The sequence below is a fragment of the Pipistrellus kuhlii genome, unplaced genomic scaffold (assembly GCF_014108245.1).
Source record: "Pipistrellus kuhlii isolate mPipKuh1 unplaced genomic scaffold, mPipKuh1.p scaffold_m20_p_13, whole genome shotgun sequence".
Taxonomy (NCBI): Eukaryota; Metazoa; Chordata; class Mammalia; order Chiroptera; family Vespertilionidae; genus Pipistrellus; species Pipistrellus kuhlii.
The window spans coordinates 20,180,810-20,201,318 of NW_023425438.1; the positions used below are offsets into that span (position 1 = coordinate 20,180,810).

Sequence of the window (20,509 nt, forward strand, 5' to 3'; positions counted from 1 at the left end):
TTTTCCAGATGACAAAGTGTGTGCATCTTTCCCTGCCATTGCCCACAGAACCCAGGTAGGTCCAGGCTGGGATGGGGACACAGAATAAGCTGTAGAACAGGGTACAAAAGGAGCTAGATGGCCCTCCAGCTGGGACTCTTGTTTTTCAGGTGAGAACGCTGAGGTCTGGAGGAAGAAGGGGCTGGTTAACCACAGAGCTGGGCCCTCCCTCCCCACCCAGCTCCTTGTGGGCACTTGCGCCTCTTCTCCTGCTGGTTCTACGCTTACGCCATGTCTTGCCCGCACCGGCAACTCCCTTAGAATTACAATGCACACCTCACAATGCCGGCAGAGTTCCCCTGTGGGCTGCTGAGCAGAGAGTCGTGAGTCCATAAGCTACAGCAAATATGTGTCTCCATCAAGCATGCAGGCAGCTGCCTGCGAGGACCTGAATGGAGGAATCAAAGGCTTCCTGTTACCCTGTGCTTTTCCCAGAAAATGGCCTGCCACCTTTGTTGTTCCTCTCCCTGTTCTTAGACAGAACTCTGGGTCTTGACTCCTCAGACACAGGCTGCCCAATGTGGTTAAGCTTTATCCCCGTCCAACAAGAGCAGCTGAGGCCTGGCCTTGCAGGGAGAGGATCGCCAGCCGCTGCTGAGGTGAAGCCCAGACAGAGCCAGGCATCATTCGGCCTCTGTCAAGGTCAAATCTCATCAACACTCTTAAGAAATAAGGTTAGAGTGTGAAGAGCATCTGTGCAGGAGTCCTATCACTTGTGGGCTTCCGCTCTCCTCCTCACCTGTTCCTGCTTGTATTTGGCCAAATGAACCCAGTCACCTCACGTGGAATCCCCTTCAAGCTGAACCTTCTGCCTTCAACGACCTTGCCTGTTCCTCCCACGGTAGCACCATCCTCCTAGTCTCTGAGGCCTGCCCTCAATCCAGACCTGTGGATTCTTCTGCATAATGGCATGGATCTCTGTCCCCAGGCCGCCATCTGGGTCTCCCACACCTGTGTCTCTGACCCAGAACTTCCAACGTCTCCTAAGTGGGCCTCCTCCCCTTGGTCTCTCCAGCCCTCTCCCACACACAAACGGTCGCACTAGTCTTCCCCCACTGCTCTGTACGTGGTCCTGCTCATAAACGTGCAACGTTCCCCAAAGGAATGAGCCGGCCTTGAAGACACCCCATAGTTGGACCTCACACCAATTTCCAGATTCATATCCCGATTATGTACACACTTGCACATGTACACGTATACATACACACACACACACACACACACACACACAGCTTTTGACTAAGCCAGAATGATGTACCCACTATTCCTAGCAAATGTCCCAAGGATTCCTGTCATTGTGCCATCATCCCCACCTGGCACCCCTCCCCATAATGTACACCTGTCTAAACCCCTCTCATCCTCTTGACCTTCCCTTCCTCCTTCACCTCCCAGGCCCACGGAGAGCCCTATCATCTTGGACACATACCTTGTTTGTCAACTCAACCATCTATCCCAGTGGTAGGCAAACTCACTAGTCAATAGAGCCAAATGTCAACAGTGCAACGATTGAAATTCCTTTTGAGAGCCAAACGTTTTAAACTTCAACTTCTTCTAACGCCACTTCTTCAAAACAGACTCGCCCAGGCCGCGGTATTTTGTGGAAGAGCCACACTCAAGGGGCCAAAGAGCCTCATGTGGCTCGCGAGCCGCAGTTTGCCGACCACTGATCTATATGAATGTGGCCTCCAGACAACTGGCAAGTTAGACTGCACAAAGGTTATTATCCCAGTTTGCAGGATCGGAAACTGTGCCTAAAGAGCTAAAAAAACAAAAACCAAACAAACAAAAAAAAAACCACCTCCATCTCCCAGTTTGCAGTGTCAGCAGAACTAGTCCTGGGCTCCAGCCCAGCCAGCCTGCTCTCACTCCCCAGGCCAGAGGTCCCAGGGTGCTGGAAGGGGGAGGGAATAAGGGCAATGCGATGTCACTCACGCTCCAAAGACCCTGAGGAGAAGCAGTGAGTAATGGGCAGCTCCCCAGTCAACCAGAAAAAATAGGCCAAGCTCCTGGTTAAGGAAGCATCCAGCCCAGCCTCTACCATGGGATCAGCCAGACCTGGGCAGAGGTGGCCGCTTCATGTAAACAGCCCCTCTGCTACCTGGTAAAAACACCAGGGGGCAGTGTTTCCGGCTCCCTGGGAGGGCGGAGGAAGCCAGCTGCCATCTTTGCATACTTCCATGTTATCACATTGACTTTGGGGTGTTCGACGCCCTCTGTCAGCCTGAGTAGGAAAACACAGCAGCTAGACCTTCCAAACAGGGGCGCCTTTGTCCGCAGCTGACGCCCTGGCCCGGAGCCCGGCGCGGCTTCAGGGGAGGATTTAGGTCAGAGAGGAGATGGGGGTGGCAGTGGCTGCAGCTTTCAAAACTCTTAGCACAGGGTTCGGGAGATGTTTCCCGCTCTCCACTCACACTTGTGCCCCTGGGGCAGGGGGCAAGGGGCAGGGGGCAGCTGAGCTGGCCTTGCCTTCGTAACACAGCTGACCTTCTGGAGAAAGAAGAAAAACACCTCTTTGGCAACTTCCCATCATCCTGGAAAGTCCCCAGGCCATTTTGTTAGGCCATCACCTCCTTCCAGACGGCGCAAGCCAGCAAAGTCTTCACTTACCTCTTCGGAGTGTGCAGACTTGTGCAAAGCGGGGCGGTGCGGGAGAAGTTTCCGACCGGAGAGGCGGCCACAGGACTGGGGCTGATTTTCAAGGCAAATGCTCTTCAAGAGACAAAAAAGGATGTCGACCCGAATCACTTAGAGTCTGAGGGCTGTGTCAGCTCTGTTCTAAGTTCATTCCCACACGTTTCAAAAACAGGAAAGCGGGGTCATAAGGAGCAACCTCTTCCCGGCCTGCCAGAGAACCGACCGAAGGCCAGTTCTTAACATCCACGTGCCTTTATAGGGTTAGCTAATAGGTTTCAGGTTTGTGCATTTCTTAGGAGAAGGGTCACCTGCACGGGCCTGGCTGCAGCGCGATGCTTACCTATTGGCCTCGCGCGCCATCTTGTGGAAAAATGCGGTACTGCGTCCAAAGAGAGGCTTCTCTTTCAGAGACTTCTAGAGCAAACTTGAAAAAAAATTGGGGCGAGGGGGGAGGGGAGCGGATTACTCTTAAATGCCAAGAAACCAGAACAAGCACACCTCAGAGATAATGCAGGTTCCGTTCCAGAGCACAGCAATAAAGAGAGTCTCACCATCAAGTGAGTCTTTTTGCTGGTGGAGGGTCGGTCTTGCCTTCAATTTGTAAAACACGCCACATCTGTGAAGCTCAATAGAGCCAAGCTCAATAAACGTGCTATACCTGTAATAAGGTTCCTTTCCTACAGCAAAGATGTATGCTATGTCGTTTTTTAATCATTTCCAGTGTGTCTTGCATCACTCTTCACTCGAAAAAAGCATGTACTTGAGTACCTACTATGTGCCAGATATCCTGCTGAGTCCTGGAGTAGCAGTGAATCAAGCAGGACTGCCCCACCCTCCGTGTTCCCCAAAAGCTAAATTTATAAAAAAAAAAAAAAAAAAAAAAAAAAAAAGAAGCCTGAAGGCCAGAGGTCCAGAAACACATAAGCCAACGGTACATTTTTTAAAAATATTTTATTGATTTTTTTTTTACAAAGAGGGAGAGGGATAGAGAGTTAGAAACATCCATGAGAGAGAAACATCGATCAGCTGCCTCTTGCACACCCCCAGTGCCTGCAACCAAGGCACATGCCCTTGACCGGAATAAAACCTGGAACCTTTCAGTCCGCAGGCCGATGCTCTATCCACTGAGCCAAACCGGTTTTGGCGCCAATAGTACATTTCTATGTGTAGTGCTCGGAAGGATGTGCCACGTACTCTGAAGCTCCAAAGAGGAAGTCTGCTTGGGGAAGGAAGGAGAAATGGTCCCTGGGCATAAAGAAGGTGGCCTTTGGCTGGTGGTAATCAGCCACAACAGGAGGGCAGAGAAGCTTCGATTAAGTCTTGTTGAATAGAAAACTCTTACCACTTCCCTCTCACTCCATAGTGGTCAGCAACACTGTCAGTAAAACTCTCATCACTGGGGACCTGAAGGGCATCCTGGGAAGGGGAAGAGGTCAGAGGTTATGGGATCTTCTGGAAGATGATGTGGGGGCTGCCTGAAGGCCATTGGCTCAGTCTGTGGCTACGGGACAGTAAGTGCTGGGGCCAAGAGAAGGTAAGATGCTAGACTCTGGAGTTAAAGAAACCTGGATCTCCGTTTGCTATGTCATAGCTGTGTGGCTGGGACAAATCACGTAACCTCTCTGAGCTGCAGCTTTTTCACCATAGATCAAGGTGATGGTCACAACCACTCCTGGGGGGGGGGGGGAAGGCAGGGGAGGCAGGAAAGGAAGCAATGTATGCAGAGCCCTGCCCGAGGCCTCACAGAGCCGCCCCATACGTGACTGGCTGTGGTGGTATCAGGGTGTGAGGCCAGGGTCCCAGTGTGGCTCTTCTGTGGAGCTGTGTATTCATTCACTGTTCCCAGAGGCTCCCCACACCCCACACATGTCTTCAAAATGGGGTTATCACACCCTGCATGGAACACACTTACACTAAAACATTAGTTGTTTATCTGAACTCAACAGCAGCTGGTCCCCCTGTAATTTTAGCCGCTACCCCTGGCATCCCTAATTACAATCCCAGGTTGGAGGCGTAGCCCAAGGAGCTGATGATTTGGGGCTGCCGTAGAAGCCCCTCGAAGACACAGGGAACTTGGGAACTTCTGCAAGTCAGAGCTTCCTTTTCATTCGCCCTCCCTCTGATAATGGTCCCAGCACCACTCCGGCAGGGGCCCTGGGAGTTCCGTAGGAAACCAGTTTCAGGGCAGCAAGTACCGAGCACGCAGGGGGAAATAATTCTGATCAAGTAAAGCTGGGAAACTGCACTAAACTAAGGTGACCAGGTCGTCCCGGTGTTGGCGGGACAGTCCTGATTTCTAACAATTTTTCCCGAGTCTCAAGGCATTTTAACAAAGTCCTGATTTTTGGATAGAATCTTTCCAATGTTCCCAATCTTTCCAAAAATCGGGACTTTTTTTTAAAAACGCTGCGGAACACAGGAAAAATTGTTAGAAATCAGGACTGTCCCGCCAACACCTGGACGATCTGGTCACCTTATACTAAACTCAAGTGCAGGGTTCCTTCGCTGCCAGACTTCGCAGGCCTTTAACCTGCTGGTGTGACTTGGGGGTTCCAGCAGTGGGGACAGGTGCATGGAGCTTCCCAAACTGGCCTGGAAACTTGAGCTTCATGTGCATCCCCTAGGGCTGGCTTTGGAGAAATGACACCTGGAAACAAAGCCACATCTGAAATGCCATAAACTGCAGGCAGGACACAGGTGCTCACCCAGTCCCCGTCAGAGTGAGCCATTCTTGACCGGATGATTAGCCTCTTGGCCAAGTAATGACAGCACGGCCATGGCTCATCTGTGGGTTTTGTTTTGTTTTTGTTTTTTAATATATTTTATTGATTTTTTTACAGAGAGGAAGGGAGAGGGATAGAGAGTTAGAAACATCGATGAGAGAGAAACATTGATCAGCTGCCTCTTGCACACCTCCTACCAGGGATGTGTCTGCAACCAAGGTACATGCTCTTGACTGGAATCGAACCCGGAACCCTTGAGTCCACAGGCCAACACTCTATCCACTGAGCCAAACCGGTTAGGGCCATCGTGGGTTTTTAAGGAAGGTCCCACTCTCAGTGCCTGGGTATTTATTGTCTTGTGGAGCAATGAGGGGTTTGAAGAAGCTTTCCCCAAACTCCCACCCTCTCTCCCATCATTCTGCTTCTGCACCTAAAATGCCATCATTTGGGTGAAGAGGCCTTCACAGCAGCCCCAGTGCCAATACGCTGGGAGGAGTGGCTTGTTGAGGCACGTGGTGGGACTCAGTAGGTGGGATCTCTCTCGGGTATCAGCTCCAGCGGCAGCCTTGTGTTCCTGGCGGGAAGTTACTCAGAGACCCAGCGCAGGTGCACACGCTGTGGGAAGGAGCAGGCCTGGCCACCGGAGAGGAGCAGGGCCCTGCGGGGCAGGCAGAGAAGACAAGCTCAGCTCTCTCAGACTTTACCAAGCTCAGGTCTTACATGGAATATTATACAAAGCTAAACCCAAGCCTGAATGACAGCCCCCTGAAAGATGAAATAGAGAAGGGCCAGGGACTGGGATGCCAGGACAGAGGCTTTATTGAAGAGAAGAGTACCACTGCCTGCTGCTTCCAGAGAGAGGGGCGAAAGAGAACGAGGGCTGGGGTACAAGCCCTTTTTAAGGGGAGGGGAGGGGGCGGGGCTTAGGGCACTCAGCACACGCTGATTGGTGGTTTCATGTAAGGCCTATGATAAGGGACTTAGGGACTTAGGAATGGGGGCTTAGGGTATTTGGCAGGTGCTGATTGGTGGTTCAGTGCTCAGGAATCTCTGGCTGCAGGTGGAGTTTACATCTGTCCAACTGGAGGAAGAGAGGATCCATCACCCCCCACATACAGCTAGAGGCCTAATCCTTTCCCATAGGTTCGGCCGCCCCCTGGCTCCTCCATCTGTCCGGGGCCTCTACTGTAGTTCCCTGTGTGACTGCATAGCAATTGCAGGCCCAGGTCAGACTCGGGGCCAGGCCTGCTCTAACCTGGCCCCCAATTCTAGTAACGGAACCCACCTGCTACCCCAGTTCCAAGACCTGAGTGCTTACTCTTGTCCCCTCACCTGATTTCCAACCCCCCCCCCCCAATTTTTTAAATCCTCTCTCAAGGATATGTTTATTGATTTTTAGAGAGGGAGATGAGAGAGAGAGAGAGAGAGAGAGAGAGAGAGAGAGAGAGAGAGAGAGAGAGAGGAGAGATAAACAGGTTGAGAACCGTCGCCTAAGGCCATCGGAAAACACAGATATTTACATTACGATTCATTAAAAGTAGCAAAGTTGCAGTTATGAAGTAGCAACGAAAATAATTTTATGGCTGGGGGTCACCACAACACGAGGAGCTGTATTAAAGGGCCGCGGCCTTAGAAAGGCTGAGAACCCCTGCTTTAAATAGTGAAGCTCCCACATCCATCACCCGACTTCCCAAAGTTGAGTTGAACTTACGAGACTGATTGACACCCAGCTTTATGGGAATTCGTCTCCTGCCAAGTCACCCATGTTGAAGCAGAGGGATCAAACGAGGAGCGTGCTTAGGAAGCGGGGTCTCCGGTTCTGCTTGGGATAAAGACAGAGGTGTAGCTCCTTCACTCTCTGGTCTGCCTATGTCTCACTCACTGGCCAGAAAGGAGGCACAGCCTGGCCAGGGCCACTGGCTAAGCCAGCCCTTTGCTGGCACCTGCTGGGAGCAAGGCAGTGTGCTCCGGGCTCACCCAGCCTGTGCTCCAGGGGGAGTGATGCGACAAGCGTCATAGCGTTTCAATAACAAGCAGCCTGAGACACAAAGCACTCGGTTTCACAGGGAGCGGTAACTGGATGGGTCCTGAAGACTGGGGAGTGGGGGGGTAGGGGGACGGTTCCTCAGGTGGAGATCAAGGAGAGAGTATTTGTAGGTTGAGGAAACTGCCAGTAAAAAGCCAGCAAGGCAGGCAACCTGAGGTGCAATCAGGGAACATCGGAAAGTAGTCCTTCTTGCTCCAGGTAGGCTATGTGGTCCACAAAGGTAAGAACGGCATATATTGATCCTTGGTTTTCCCTCGGTGCCTAGCACAGGGTCATGAACTTGGAAAGGGCTTGTGAAATATTGCTTTGGATGAATTCTCAAAAAGCAGGACAGTCTCCCAGGGCAACGGGGCAGGTGCAGGGCAGGTGCGGTGAAAGAAAATAGAATTCCTGGCGTGCACCTACTGTGGTACCCAGGCATTGCCTCTCTGCTGCAAACCCACCCTTCCTTGCCCTGCTCCTGATACTCCAGTGGAACACTATCAACATTTCTTTGCCAGTCCGCGATGCTAAACTTGGTCAATAGAGGGCGGTGGAGAGACACTGCAGAAGGAAGGGCCTCGTTCTGGCTCTGGCCCACCTGCCGGTCTCCCACTCCATCCATGGCATTGCAATGCCTGACCAGCACACCTTGTGGCACTCACCTCCCATGAGTCGCAGCACACCTTAGGGGCAGCTTTTCGAGTTCCCCACCAGAGGTTCTCGCCAGTGACTTTTTGGCAAGCTAGTGATGGATGTTACTTTGAAGAAAGCACTTTTGATGTTTCTCTTGAAAATATTCTATTTTCTTTGATTACAAAATCCGCTTTATTAACCGGTAAAGCTCAATCCACATTTTTAACCCAGTTAATAATTCAGATACCGGTTTATAATGCCAATCGAACATTTATTGGTTAATAATGCGGATTTTGTAATCAAAGAAAACATGATGATTTCAAGAGAAACATCAAAATTGCTTTATTCAAAGTAATGTCCATCACTAGCTACACATTTTTTCCATCTTTCAGCTAATTTGTGGATACCGACACAATAGAACTTTCCTTGTTTTGAGGCAGACCATTCAGAGACCCAATTTTCCACTTCTTCCATAGATTTTTGAAGTGCTGCTCAGAAAGTGTGTGTGCCATCGATAGGGAAAAGTGGTAATCTGAAGGAACAAGGTCTGATGAATACAGTGGGTGGGTTAATACTTCCCAGGCAAGATCTTTTAACGTGTCTTTACCTGGTTTTGAAGTGTGTGATGGTGCATCATCATGAAGCAAACTTACTTTGCTGTGTCTTCTGGACCAATCTGGTCCTGCTACAATTAAATCGTGGTTCAAATGGATTATTTCTTGTCGGTATCAATCAGTATTAATGGTTTCACCTGGTTTTAGAAGTTCATAATGTACTACACCTTCCTGATGCCACCAAATGCAGAGCATTGTCTTCTTTCTGAAGCGATTTGGCCTTGCAGTCCATGTTGGTGGTTGACCTGGGTCAACCCATGATTTTGTGCCTTTGGGATTCTCAAAATCAATCAACAAAATAGCATATACATATCAACATATGTGTAACTCCATCATTGAAAAAAAAATCCGCATTATTAACTGGTACACCTAGTAGTAGCCAATTCTTATTAGCAGTTAATCATTCTTTAGAGTGTACCTTCCCAGTTGGAATTACTGTGTAATTACTTCAAATTGCCCTATCCCCACCACTCCCTAACCCCCACTGATTCACATACTTGCCTTCACACACATCCCTGAGCTGCTGGGGGAAGAAGGTGTGTCCCCAAACAACTCATCCCTCCCTCCTTGGGGGGATTTCCCCAACTAGTCCTCTGAGCATCTTGAGTCTCCTCCTCCTGTATCAGCCAGCGTTCAGCCAACAAAACAGAAACCACTCTCAGTATTCAGGCAGGCAGGAACTGAATACGCGGACTTGGGTGCTTCAGTCTCTTCCTGTACCAGGTGCTTTTGTCTCTCTGAGACTCACTCCCCACCCCTGTAATGGCAGAGATAATACTGGTACTTACTAGTCACTCATAGGGTTCCTCAAAAATTATGTAAAATAACCTATGAAAAGTTCCCGGTGCCTGGTACATGGTGAGTGCCCAATGAAGGTAAGCTAGTATTAGTGTACCTATTATAATCTCCTAATTGTTCCAGCACATCTGACCTGAAGTGCCCCAAAATCACAGCAGTCTGAGGCCTGAGCAGCCGGGAAGAGAAGAGGACATTTTATCCCTGAAAAAAAACTACCCTAGGCTGGTAGGGGGCCATGGGAGGGGAGATAATCTGTAGGTTGGATGTGGCTCAGTGGCTCCAAGATGCCCCTCCTGTCCTCAACCAGAACAAGTTCTGCATCCTAAACGTCCGTCATTCACACTGAGCAGAGCTCTCACTTCCAGACGCCTTTGTAAAAGTCTAATTAAAAATGTAACATATGCACATTAAAAAAAAACAAAACCCAAAGGGTACAAAATGCTATAGTTAATAATGGCCCCCACTCCAAACCCCCAACACCTCAGCTCTCTCACTGCCAGACAGCCATGAACCACTCTTATGTAGGCACATACACACATATGACATGTTTGTACATCCCAATACATATGGGAGCACTGGTTTTGCTTTTCCACTAAGTAGTCTGTTTTGGAGAGCACTCCTCCTTTGAACTGATGCCTCTACCTATTTGGATTTTTTCTTTAAGCTTATTCTTTTTAAAATCTGCATACTATTCTTGCTATGGGCACAGTACTAATTAACCAGATCCTTCCTGGCAGAAAGTCCAATTTCCCCCAGTCTTTTGCTGTTATAAATAGTGCTGTACATACCACTTGCTTTCATTTTTTTGAGGTAAAAAATCATCACACCTCTTAGAGTTGGAGCCCCTAAAAAAAAAAACCATCTTCATGGTTTGGTATTTAAAAATAAAAATAAAAACAGGAAGGGGGGTGGAAAACCTACATTCCAGTCCTGGTTCGGCCGATAATATCCTTTGCGCTCAGACACCAATCACTTCCTCCCTCTTATGACTCAGGTTCCCTGCTTGCCAGGCAGCAATAATTGTACCTGCTTCAAATTACCTCACAAGGGCATTCTGAGAATCAATGAGATCATGTACATGAAAGCTTGTGAGCTCTGTGTGAATATGCAGGTCTCCCTCTGGGTATTTGCCAAAGCTGTGATTGACATGTGGCTCTTTGAATGTGCCCATAATCATCAACATGGTGCCCGCTGCACCCAATGCCCCTTCTAAGGGAAACTGACCCCTCCCCCCCACACACACACACACCTCTGGCTCACAGACAACCTCAGGCTGCTGCGCCCCGCACTGTATGCCCCTGTCTGCCCATCTTTCCACCTCTCCGTGGCTGAGTGACTGGGCTAGGCACTTGCCCATTCAACTGCCCAGTGGCCAGAAGGAAATACTTTGCCCAAATAGAGACCAACTACATCGTTCTTGCCCTTGGAAAAGTCCACCAGGAACCAGAGAGTTAGGACAAACAACACAGAGAGTGGCCACGAGGCACTGTGAAAAGCTGAAGTTACAAATATGCTGAAATCAGGAGGAGGCAGAGGTCCCAGGCACCCTGAGACTAGGAGGTAGGAAAATTTCAGGAAGGGTGACAGTGAGAGGTGAGAGGATACGCTGCAGCAGCAACACCAGAACCAGCCATGCCATAACCATGACAGGGCATATGAAGGTGCACCAGCCCTGGCTGCTGAACCCAGCACAGCCCCAAGCCACCTGAGTCCCTGCCCTGACTCCACTGTTCTCTCATGTGGCCTTACTTCCCATCCCTTCCTCTGGGCTCCATGGAGGAAGGGGGGACCCTTTCCATGCTGCCAGGAGCGCCATATCACCCAAGGCTTATGAGACCACGGCCAGCGGGCCGCATATCTACACAGTGTAGGTGGCCATCCTCTAATTCTTTGAGGGCCTCCAAAGAAAAAAAGAAGGTGAGGGCGGGGGAGAGCTATATTGGTGTTATCTGCCTGACTGCTTGAGCTGAATATTGGTCTGCTCCTGGCCCTGGACTGGGACTTATCCCAGCAGCATTCTTAGTCACTAGGCCTTTGCACTCAGACTGGCTTTCCTGGACCTCCCACTTGCAGATAGCAGCTCATGCCACTTCTCAGCCTCCAGAATTACATAAGCCAATTCCTTATAATAAAGCACATGTATAACACACACACACACACACACACACACACACACACACACACCTATCCATCCTACTGGTTGTTTCTCTGGAAAATCCTGACTCACACAAAGGCCCTCTTCTTGGTTTATAGATGGCATCTTCTCCCTTATTTTCATGTCCTCTGCTTCTGTGTATGTCTGGGCCCACGTTTCCTCTTCCTATAAGGGCATCAGTCATAGTGGATTAGAGCCTACCCTATGACCTTATTAAACTTAATCACATCTCTAACGACCCTAACTCCAAATAAGATCACATTATCAGCTACTGGGGGTGAAGACTTCCATATATGAATTGAGAGGTGGGGGGGGGGGGGGGGCATAATTCAGCCCACAACAGGGTTTGTGGTGCTAACTGTGACTCGCCACGTACAGCCTACATTTAAAAAAGAGCCCCATAGAGGGCCCCATGGGAGAAGATTTCAAATGATGGAATTCTGAATTTCAAGGGGTGGAACACTAGTTTTCAAAGCAGCTCCTAAGAGTGGCCAAGGCCCACCCTGCAGCTCTTTTATTTTTTTTTTATTTTTTTTTTTTATTGATTTTTCATAGAGAGGAAGGGAGAGGATAGATAGTTAGAAACATCGATGAGAGAGAATCATTGACCAGCTGCCTCTTCCATACCCCCTGCTGGGGATGTGCCTGCAACCAATGTACATGCCCTTGATCGGAATCAAACCTGGGACCTTTCAGTCTGCAGACCGATGCTCTATCCACTGAGCCAAACCGGTTTCGGCCCTGCAGTTCTTAATAATGGCACCTCGAAGGTGTGACACCCTCTACCAAAGGGGCCCTAGCAACTGGTAGAATGCGGGTTATTATGAGGGCAGGGGATTGTGATGGCGGCCAGGCTGTAGAATCTGGTGAGGCCAAATGTGAGCCCCTCAAAAAGATGTCCTTTGGTCCAAAGTGGCAATATTGTGGATTTCAGGATGACAACGGACGCCAGGGAGCTGATGGAAGCCCGGGGGGCTGGAGAAAGCTGCCCAACCTTCCCCAAGGCGGTGCCTGATGACCCCATGTTTGAAGGGAAGTTCAGGGCTGCTTTGGTAAGGAGGGTGCCTCCTCTCCCTGCTCTGCCCAGACCCCCGGAGGGAGGGACAGGACTGTGGGGAGATGTGATAGGAGCTGAGTGCTATGAGATTCCAGAGAGCTGCTAAGAAGAGCAGGGGGTGGGCATCCCATCCCCACAACTGGCATCCAGATATAACCGGGGGCCAGAGAGCCCTTCACAAAACTGTGAAGCCACTTGAAGTTGACAGGTCTTTCCCATATACCTCCCCATTTGGGGCCCTTTCTTCCCTCCGTGTATGGGGTCCAGCTAGCTCCTTCATGGCCCTTTGGTTGGTCCCCATATATTTAGGTCCTCTCAACACAGACCCTGGGTTTCTTCCTCCCACTGTAGCCCCAGAGGACTGGGTGTCTAGATCTTCTCAAGGATAAGTGGAGTAGGAGGTGGGGAAGTTACCTCCAAAGTGACGTAACTAAGAAATTACCAGCCGAAACCGGTTTGGCTCAGTGGATAGAGCATCGGTCTGCAGACTGAGAGGTCCCAGGTTTGATTCCGGTCAGGGGCATGTACATTGGTTGCGGGCACATCCCCAGTGGGGGGTGTGCAGGAGGCAGCTGGTCCATGTTTCTAGCTCTCTCTCCCTCTCCCTTCCTCTCAGTAAAAAATCAATAAAATATATTTTTTAAAAAATTACCAGGGAGAGAGAGAGAGCCTTTTGCCTCAGCTCCCCAACATTCCTTTCAATTCTAGGATTTCATTCCTTTGTGTCAGCGTGCCCTCTTCCTCTTAGCTCAGGTCCTGATAACCCCATGTGAGTGCATGTCTACTAAGAACTCAGTCTAGATCTTTACAACTCCCAGCAAGCTCTCTTCCAAACCCTGCAGTCCACAGTGGCCGGGGGCTCTGGGAGTGCCCTGGGGTGGGAGAAGGGGGCAGCTCCCTACTGACGCCTCACCATCCCTCTACTTCCCCCCTTCCCCACCTCAGGAGGCAGAGTGCCCTAAGCCAGACTCCTCCTCTGACTACTTGGAGGAGATGGAAACTTGTGAAGACAAAGGCTGCTCAGGGTCACCCATCTCGCTGTCCTCCAAGACTGGCTCCACCACCAAAGGCCAGGCGGGCGACGGGCCTGAATTCTTCTCAGAGCAGCCCATGACCCTGGGGAACCCAGGGGTTGAGCTCAGTGCTGAGATGGAGCTGGAGAAGGTGCGCATGGAGTTTGAGCTCACTCGGCTCAAGTACCTGCACCAGGAGAACGAGCGGCAGCGGCAGCACGAGGAGGTGATGGAGCAGCTGCAGCAGCAGGCACGGCCCCGCCTGGTAAGCAACAGGAACGTGGAGGGAGCTTTGCAGGTCTCGCCAGACGGCCAGGGGCTGACTCCAGGGGTGAGGGAGCCTCCATCCCTGAAGCCCACCCTACCTGCTTCAGAGCTGCACCCTGCCCTGGGTCCAGAGCTGGGAGCTCACTGCTTCAGACTTTCCATGTTCAACTGAGAGTTGACCCTGGAAGTTGAACCTGCCGATGGTTTTCCTTCTCAGGAAAAAGTCTTCAACATTTCCTCCTGGGCTGGAATTCCACCACTCTTTGTTTCTCCCTGCATCTTTCTCCTTTTTTTTTTTTTTTTTTTTTTTTAATATATTTTATTGATTTTTTACAGAAAGGAAGAGAGAGGGATAGAGAGTTATAAAAATCAATGAGAGAGAATCATAGATCAACTGCCTCTTGCACACCCCTACTGAGGGTGTGCCCGCAACCAAGGTACATGCCCTTGACCGGAATCAAACCTAGGACCTCTCAGTCTGCAGGCTGATGCTCTATCCACTGAGCCAAACCGGTTTCGGCCCTGCATCTCTTTTAAGAGACGCAGTGCTTAAGCTAGGCCCAGAACCCCCGCTGAGTCTGGCCAATGGAGTTTGATAAAATCACCACCTCCCCATGATCAGGGCTGCATTCGTTCTGTTGGATCACTCTGCCTTGTTGTCAACTAAAACTTAGACATCTTTGGCAAGAAATGGACATTCTCCCCTAATCTGTACTAAATGGGGATGAGAGCAACTACTTGTGATTAAATGGGATGTGAAGTGTTTAGCACAGTGACTGGGCCAGAATTAACACTAAGTAATGAAAGATGTTATTGTTTAAAGAAGTCTCTTCTGGCCTCTAAGATCAGACAGTGTAATTCCTGGCTCCATCGCATATAAACTGCGTGACATTGGGCAAGTAGCTCATTGTCTTGGAGCCTGGGTTTGCACATCCATAAGGCAGGACCTACCTCATAGGCTCATTGTGAGGATTAAATGAGAGAATGCATGGAAGGTGCGTTGCCATGAGCCTAGCGCATTAGGTAAGCACTCAATAAAGGTTAGCTATTACCATTTTTATGCACTCATGCAACTCACTTCCTGACCCAAATGCAACATTCATCAGTTTTTCAGCTTTATTGGAATATAATGTATGAGCTATGCTTCCCAGCTCTGAGTCATCCTCAGTTCTGAGAAACTTGCCTTTTGCCTTTATTCAAGTCATTGCTATAACTGGTAGGAGGGTATGATCTAAAGAAAACACCATCAAAACATCTCCCTGCATGTTCCATTAATCACCACCCATGTGTTACATTTCATCCAGCTCACATTTCTCTGCATTGTCCAAAACACTGCCTTGAGACACACTTGTCAGATGGTTTCCCGGAATTATGATATTACACTACCTGTAGCATTTCCCCAATATGTAGTTTTTAAGAAAATGGAGTTGGTTTTGCATGATTTGTTTTCAAAGAATACCTGCTGACTTCTTAGCAATTATAATTTTTTTTTTTTCTTGCTCACAAAATACCTCCTTCATCATACACTGAATGCGTTTGGCTGAGCCAGGTCAAGCTAATTGAATGGAGATTTCCAGAATGCATCCCCCCCCCCCTTTTTTTTTTAATCTGGAAAATAGTTGCCTATTTCTAAGATTCTGGCACATTTCCTGATGTTTTTGACATCTCACAAACAATTCCCATTTTAAACCTGTTATATTCTCAGTATCCTGGGATAAAATTTGTTATAAGTTGGAGCCCAAAACTATTGAAAGCAGGTATATATGGAACTATGCCTTTGTTCAATGTCTCCTCCCAGCCATCTTTATTTTCGCTTTTCCCTTTGAAAATCTTTCTCCTTGCCAGATGAGATTGAAACCTTTGGTGCGGAGTCCTAATCTGCTTCCTGACCTCTACTCAAAAGATAAACCATTGAAAGTGTTTTAAAAGTCTAAAAGGTTTCACAAATGCATGCTTTGTTATCAAAATCATACATCTCACCCAGCAGCCTTTCAGACTGAAAACGCATGCAGACCACAAAAGGTGGCAGAGGGTAAGCCCGTGGATCCAGAGTTATAGTCTGCAGGGGAGCATTAGACCTGCCAGCCCTCCCATCCTGCTAAATCACAGGCTCCCTCCTCTGGGCTCCAGCACTCTTGCCACTCATTCTAGAGTAGGCATCACGGAGTCATTTTCTTCCCCCTCCGTTTGCTTTCGTTGCCCTCACAGTTTATGTAGTGATTTCAGCAACGCTGTGTCAAATCCCAGTCTCTAGCAATAGTTTACAGAAGCATTTTATGGAAAGGTGGAAAGCTGACTTGATATTTCAACTTCCTCCCCGCTCTCTCTGTTCTGGGTGAATGGGATACATTCCATTGCCTTGCAAACTACCTCTGTGGGTGTGGTTCTCCCGAGTTTAGGGAACCGCAGTCCCTGCCCTCTGCCTGCTTACAAAAAACGCGGCATGGTTTTAAAAGACATTTTAAAGAATAAAGCATGGGTGGTATCTTAACTGCAGATCAAAATATCACCTTCCTTATATGTTGGTGCTTTCTACAGTTACAGTGGGCTCTGTCAACCTCAAGTATATAGATTCCAGAAAAGAACAACACACAGGCAGGGTCAGCCAGACAACTTCAGGAGCTTTCCTCGGGCCTGAGATTCTCAGGGTTGAGGGAAGTAAGTCCCCACCCCCCATTTCTCACCACCTGTCCACAGGAAGACCAAAGCCTGGGCTGAAGGACCACATGCTGGCCCTATGGGCCATGAGCCAGGACCCAGAGAGTCAGAAACAGTCATTTGTGCCCAGGGGACACCGAGCATTGTGCTACTGCTCAGAAAACAAATGGTTTAGTGTCCCAGGAAAACTGTCAGAGGACACACTGGGGCCCGGCCTCCAGATCTAGGGCCTACCTGTGTGACTTAGAGGCCCAGGAGACTGCCTACCTGTGTGACCCAGAGGCAGCATGAGACAGAGAGGGAAGGCCTGAGTCCGGAGGGATGAGAGCAGCCTCGGGAAGCGAAGGCCCACCAATGCCCTCTCTGTGCCAGTGGCCTTGCTAGGAATTTATTCCTTGCCTCTGACTCCTGGTAACCCCATGAGGTGGGCACTATTACTTCCCTCCGGTGACCACAACAACCTGCTGGAGGTCCCATTCGGGAAGGTGCGAGAGCAGGATGGCAGCCCAGCTCTGCCTGGCAGGCCCCCAGGCCCCCGTTTTGCCAGCTCCACTCTCTTCTTCCTCCCCTCCCCCCCCCACAGTTCTCAGGAAGCTTCCAGGACCTCCTGCACCCCCAGAACCAGTTTGCCATGTTCCTGTACTGCTTCATCTTCATCCACATCATCTACGTCACCAAGGAGATGATCTTCTTCCTCTTCTCCAAGCACTACCTGTTCTGCATCGCGGCCATCCTGCTCTGTTTGATTAAAACGTTGTGGTCATACTTCTAAGTGCCTTTGTTCTCTCCATCACTGAGAGCCTCCACGCTCGTGTGAACGGGACATGGTCCGCGTCAGCCCGAGCCACCCTGCCTCCTCCCTCCTTCCCCAGCACCTCCTGCCCCAACATGCTGCCTCCTGGCAATCAGAGCTCGCTGTTAGAAATCACCCCTGGCTGTCAGCCTTTCACACCTGAGTGTGAGTGACATGTCCAGGCCTTGCCCTCAGCCCAAGTTCTCACGAAGGATAGTGATGCTCAATCTGCTCAGGGGGAAAGTTCACACGTTAGCAGGTTAGGGGCGCATCTGTAGGAAGAGGGGTTTGGAAAGCCTTTCCAGAATCACAGAAGTCACGCCACGAACAGGCTGGCTTTGGACCCATCACATCTCCTCACTTTCATAGATCTGAGGTGTGGGGAGCTGTGGTGGTCTTGGTGGCGGTAGGCCCTCCAAAGATGTCCATGTCTCAGTCCCAAGAACCTAGGAATATGTCACCTTATGTGGCCAAGGAGACTTAGAGGTGTGACTAAATGAAAGACATTGACATGGGGAGGCCATCTCCAGTTATCCAAGTGAGCCCAGTGTAATCACAAAGGTGCTTATAGGAGGGGGACAGGAAGGTGGGGACCGGAGAGGAGATGTGACTTTGGAAGCAGAAGTTGGAGTGACGTGGGTACACAAGCCAAGGACTACAGGCAGCCTCTGGATGCTAGGAAGGGCAAGAAGATGGGCTTTCTCCCAAACCTTCACAAAGAATGCAGTCCTGGCCTCCAGAACTATAGTTTATAGCCTCTAAGTTTATAGTTACGTGTTATAGCAGCAACACTAATGCAAGAAACTAATACAAGACCCAAGGCTCCCTGAGCTCTCTTCAGCTCTGCAAACGTGTCAGCGGAGCATCACGAGGCCACCGGGCAGGGTCCATGTATCGCTGGGCTGAATGGGGCTGCACAGTCGGTCACGCAGGCCTGCCCTCAGGCCACAGAGAGAGATGCTGAAGCTCCGGGAGCTCAGGACAGGCCTCTCCGAATCTGATGGGCAAAGGGTGTCCCTGTCCCTGAGCAGTGCCTGCCTGGGGGAGGCAAGGGAGCAACACCTGGGCGGCATCCTCCTAGGGAAGGAGGAATTGAACGCCTGATTGGGCCCAGAGCAACTCAGCAATGCAGCTCCAGCGGAAAAATGGGAGGAGGAACAAAAAAGCAGGCCACACAGCCCAACCCTCAACACACACACACACACACACACCACACCACACCACACCACACCACACCACACCATAGCAGATAAACAGCTATCCACAATAGAACTGCACACACCAGACTTTGAACACTAGAGGGCTCGCGGGAAGCACCAAATGAAGCTGCAGAGTGCATACGTAACCAGATGAAGAACTTCAACTCCACGTTGCCAGCCCCCACCCCTTCTCAAACCTCCTCCCCCCGCATCCCACCTCCCAACCCCGGCTCACTGTCAGCTGCACTGACCCCAGCAGCCCCACCCAGGAACCAGGAACGATGGATGACCGGCTGGCCAAGGAATAGGAATCTTTAGGGGATAAATGCAGCAAACTGAATGCGGCTGGACAGCTGTACAATCCATCAAGTCTTTAGAAACCTCTTCCCTTCCCAGGCATAGAGCTCTGCCTTAAAAGGACAAAAGAGTAAGTTTCTGTCTCAAGCTCCGAGTGATACTCAGTGAAAGCACGTGAAAAGAAGACAACCTCCTCAGAATTCAATGTCACTACACATTATCCTGCCATCCAAGTCTACGGTGACTTCCCATCTTCCACTCAACTCCATGCATTCACCCCCATGTGTAGCTCCGTGGGAGAGGTCACGTGGGAGTGATAAAGCTGTCACTTCTCATTAAATGCTCAACGGTAGGGTTTTCACGATGGTCCTTTTCACAGCCTTCTTGAAGAAGATGGTCATGTGGCTGCTCCTGGCTGCAGGGCATCAGCGATGGCAAGTTTTGTTTTTGTTTTATTTTGTTTTGTTGTTTTGTTTTGCATGGACACTATTGCAGAATTGAACGAGATTAGGGTTCTGACCATATGGGAAGAGGGAGGAGTGGATATTGAATAAGTGACTGTGTCTACGTACACAGCCTTCTTTAGGCCCAGCTCCCACTCCATTCCCCAGCGCTGAGCCAGAGTCATGGTGGGGCTGAGACAATTGGGTGGAGTACAGCTGCAGCCAATCTGAGCCTGGCCCGCTTCTGCCTGAAGACCTCATTCTCATACCACAGCAGGAAGGTCATGGTGTTCCCTGGATACATGACTGGAAGAGCTTTGCCCTCATCTTCCTGACCTCTGCCTGAGGCCCCATGACCTTACACAGCCAGGACAGCAGCCTGGCCTGGGGACTTAGAAGGATGCACCTCTGTGCTGGGTACTTTCAGCAAACACGCAAGAGGAAGCACGTTTGTTTCTAGATTCCCTCCTCCTCCTGAGTCCCAGATCCCACAGGACAAAGGCCAGTGCCCCTACAGCTGGACAGACATCTCACCTGTCAGCCCACTCACACCCTCCTGAGCTCCTCAAGGCTGAGGGTGTAACAGAGCCGCACATGACACTCAGCTTTCGTCCAAACGATCATGAACTCATAGCCAAGTTTCAGGCAGGCTTAGGGAGAGGAAGATGGAACCATCTTCCATGCTCCCCAAATGGAATCACACTGGTGGCAACCGGGCTCAAGGGCAAGACCAGTCTCAGAGACTGCAGGTCACAAGCGGGAAGGGGGAGCAGGCTGGTTCCAAAGGCCACTTCCTGCCATGTATGTTCCTAATCCCGCTTTAGGGGATGACTGGCTGAAGCAAGTTGGTTAAGCTTTCTATTTTGGTGACCTATAAATTATCTAGACTCAGTTTTTTTTTGTTTGTTTGTTTTTTAAATATATATGTTTTTGGTTTTGTTTTGTTTTTTACTGATTTCTGAGAGTAAGGGAGAGGGAGAAAGAGATAGAAACATCAATGACGAGATGGAACCATTGATTTGCTGCCTCCTGCATGCCCCACACTTGGGATTGAGCCTGCAACCCAGGCATGTGCCCCGACCGGGAATCGAACCAGTGACTTCCTGGTTCATAGGTCAACGCTCAACCACTGTGCCACACCAGCTGGGCTCAAACTC

At 50.0% G+C, this 20,509-nt stretch overlaps 1 protein-coding gene across 1 annotated transcript; it reads left to right on the forward strand.

Annotated features, from left to right (window-relative positions):
* Positions 1-12,423: 12,423 nt before the first annotated feature.
* TMEM247 (transmembrane protein 247) lies at positions 12,424-17,392 on the forward strand. The gene is made up of 3 exons (XM_036434738.1): positions 12,424-12,677; positions 13,628-13,960; positions 17,204-17,392. The coding sequence occupies exons 1-3, from the start codon at positions 12,561-12,563 to the stop codon at positions 17,390-17,392; spliced, it is 639 nt and encodes a 212-aa protein (XP_036290631.1). The 5' UTR covers positions 12,424-12,560.
* Positions 17,393-20,509: the final 3,117 nt, after the last annotated feature.

Coding starts and splice junctions, on each gene's coding strand:
- TMEM247 (XM_036434738.1), top strand. CDS start 12,561: ATGACAACGGACGCCAGGGAGCTGATGGAAGCCCGGGGGGCTGGAGAA. Junction 12,678..13,627: donor GGAAGTTCAGGGCTGCTTTG/GTAAGGAGGGTG, acceptor TCCCCACCTCAG/GAGGCAGAGTGCCCTAAGCC. Junction 13,961..17,203: donor AGCAGGCACGGCCCCGCCTG/GTAAGCAACAGG, acceptor CCCCCCCCACAG/TTCTCAGGAAGCTTCCAGGA.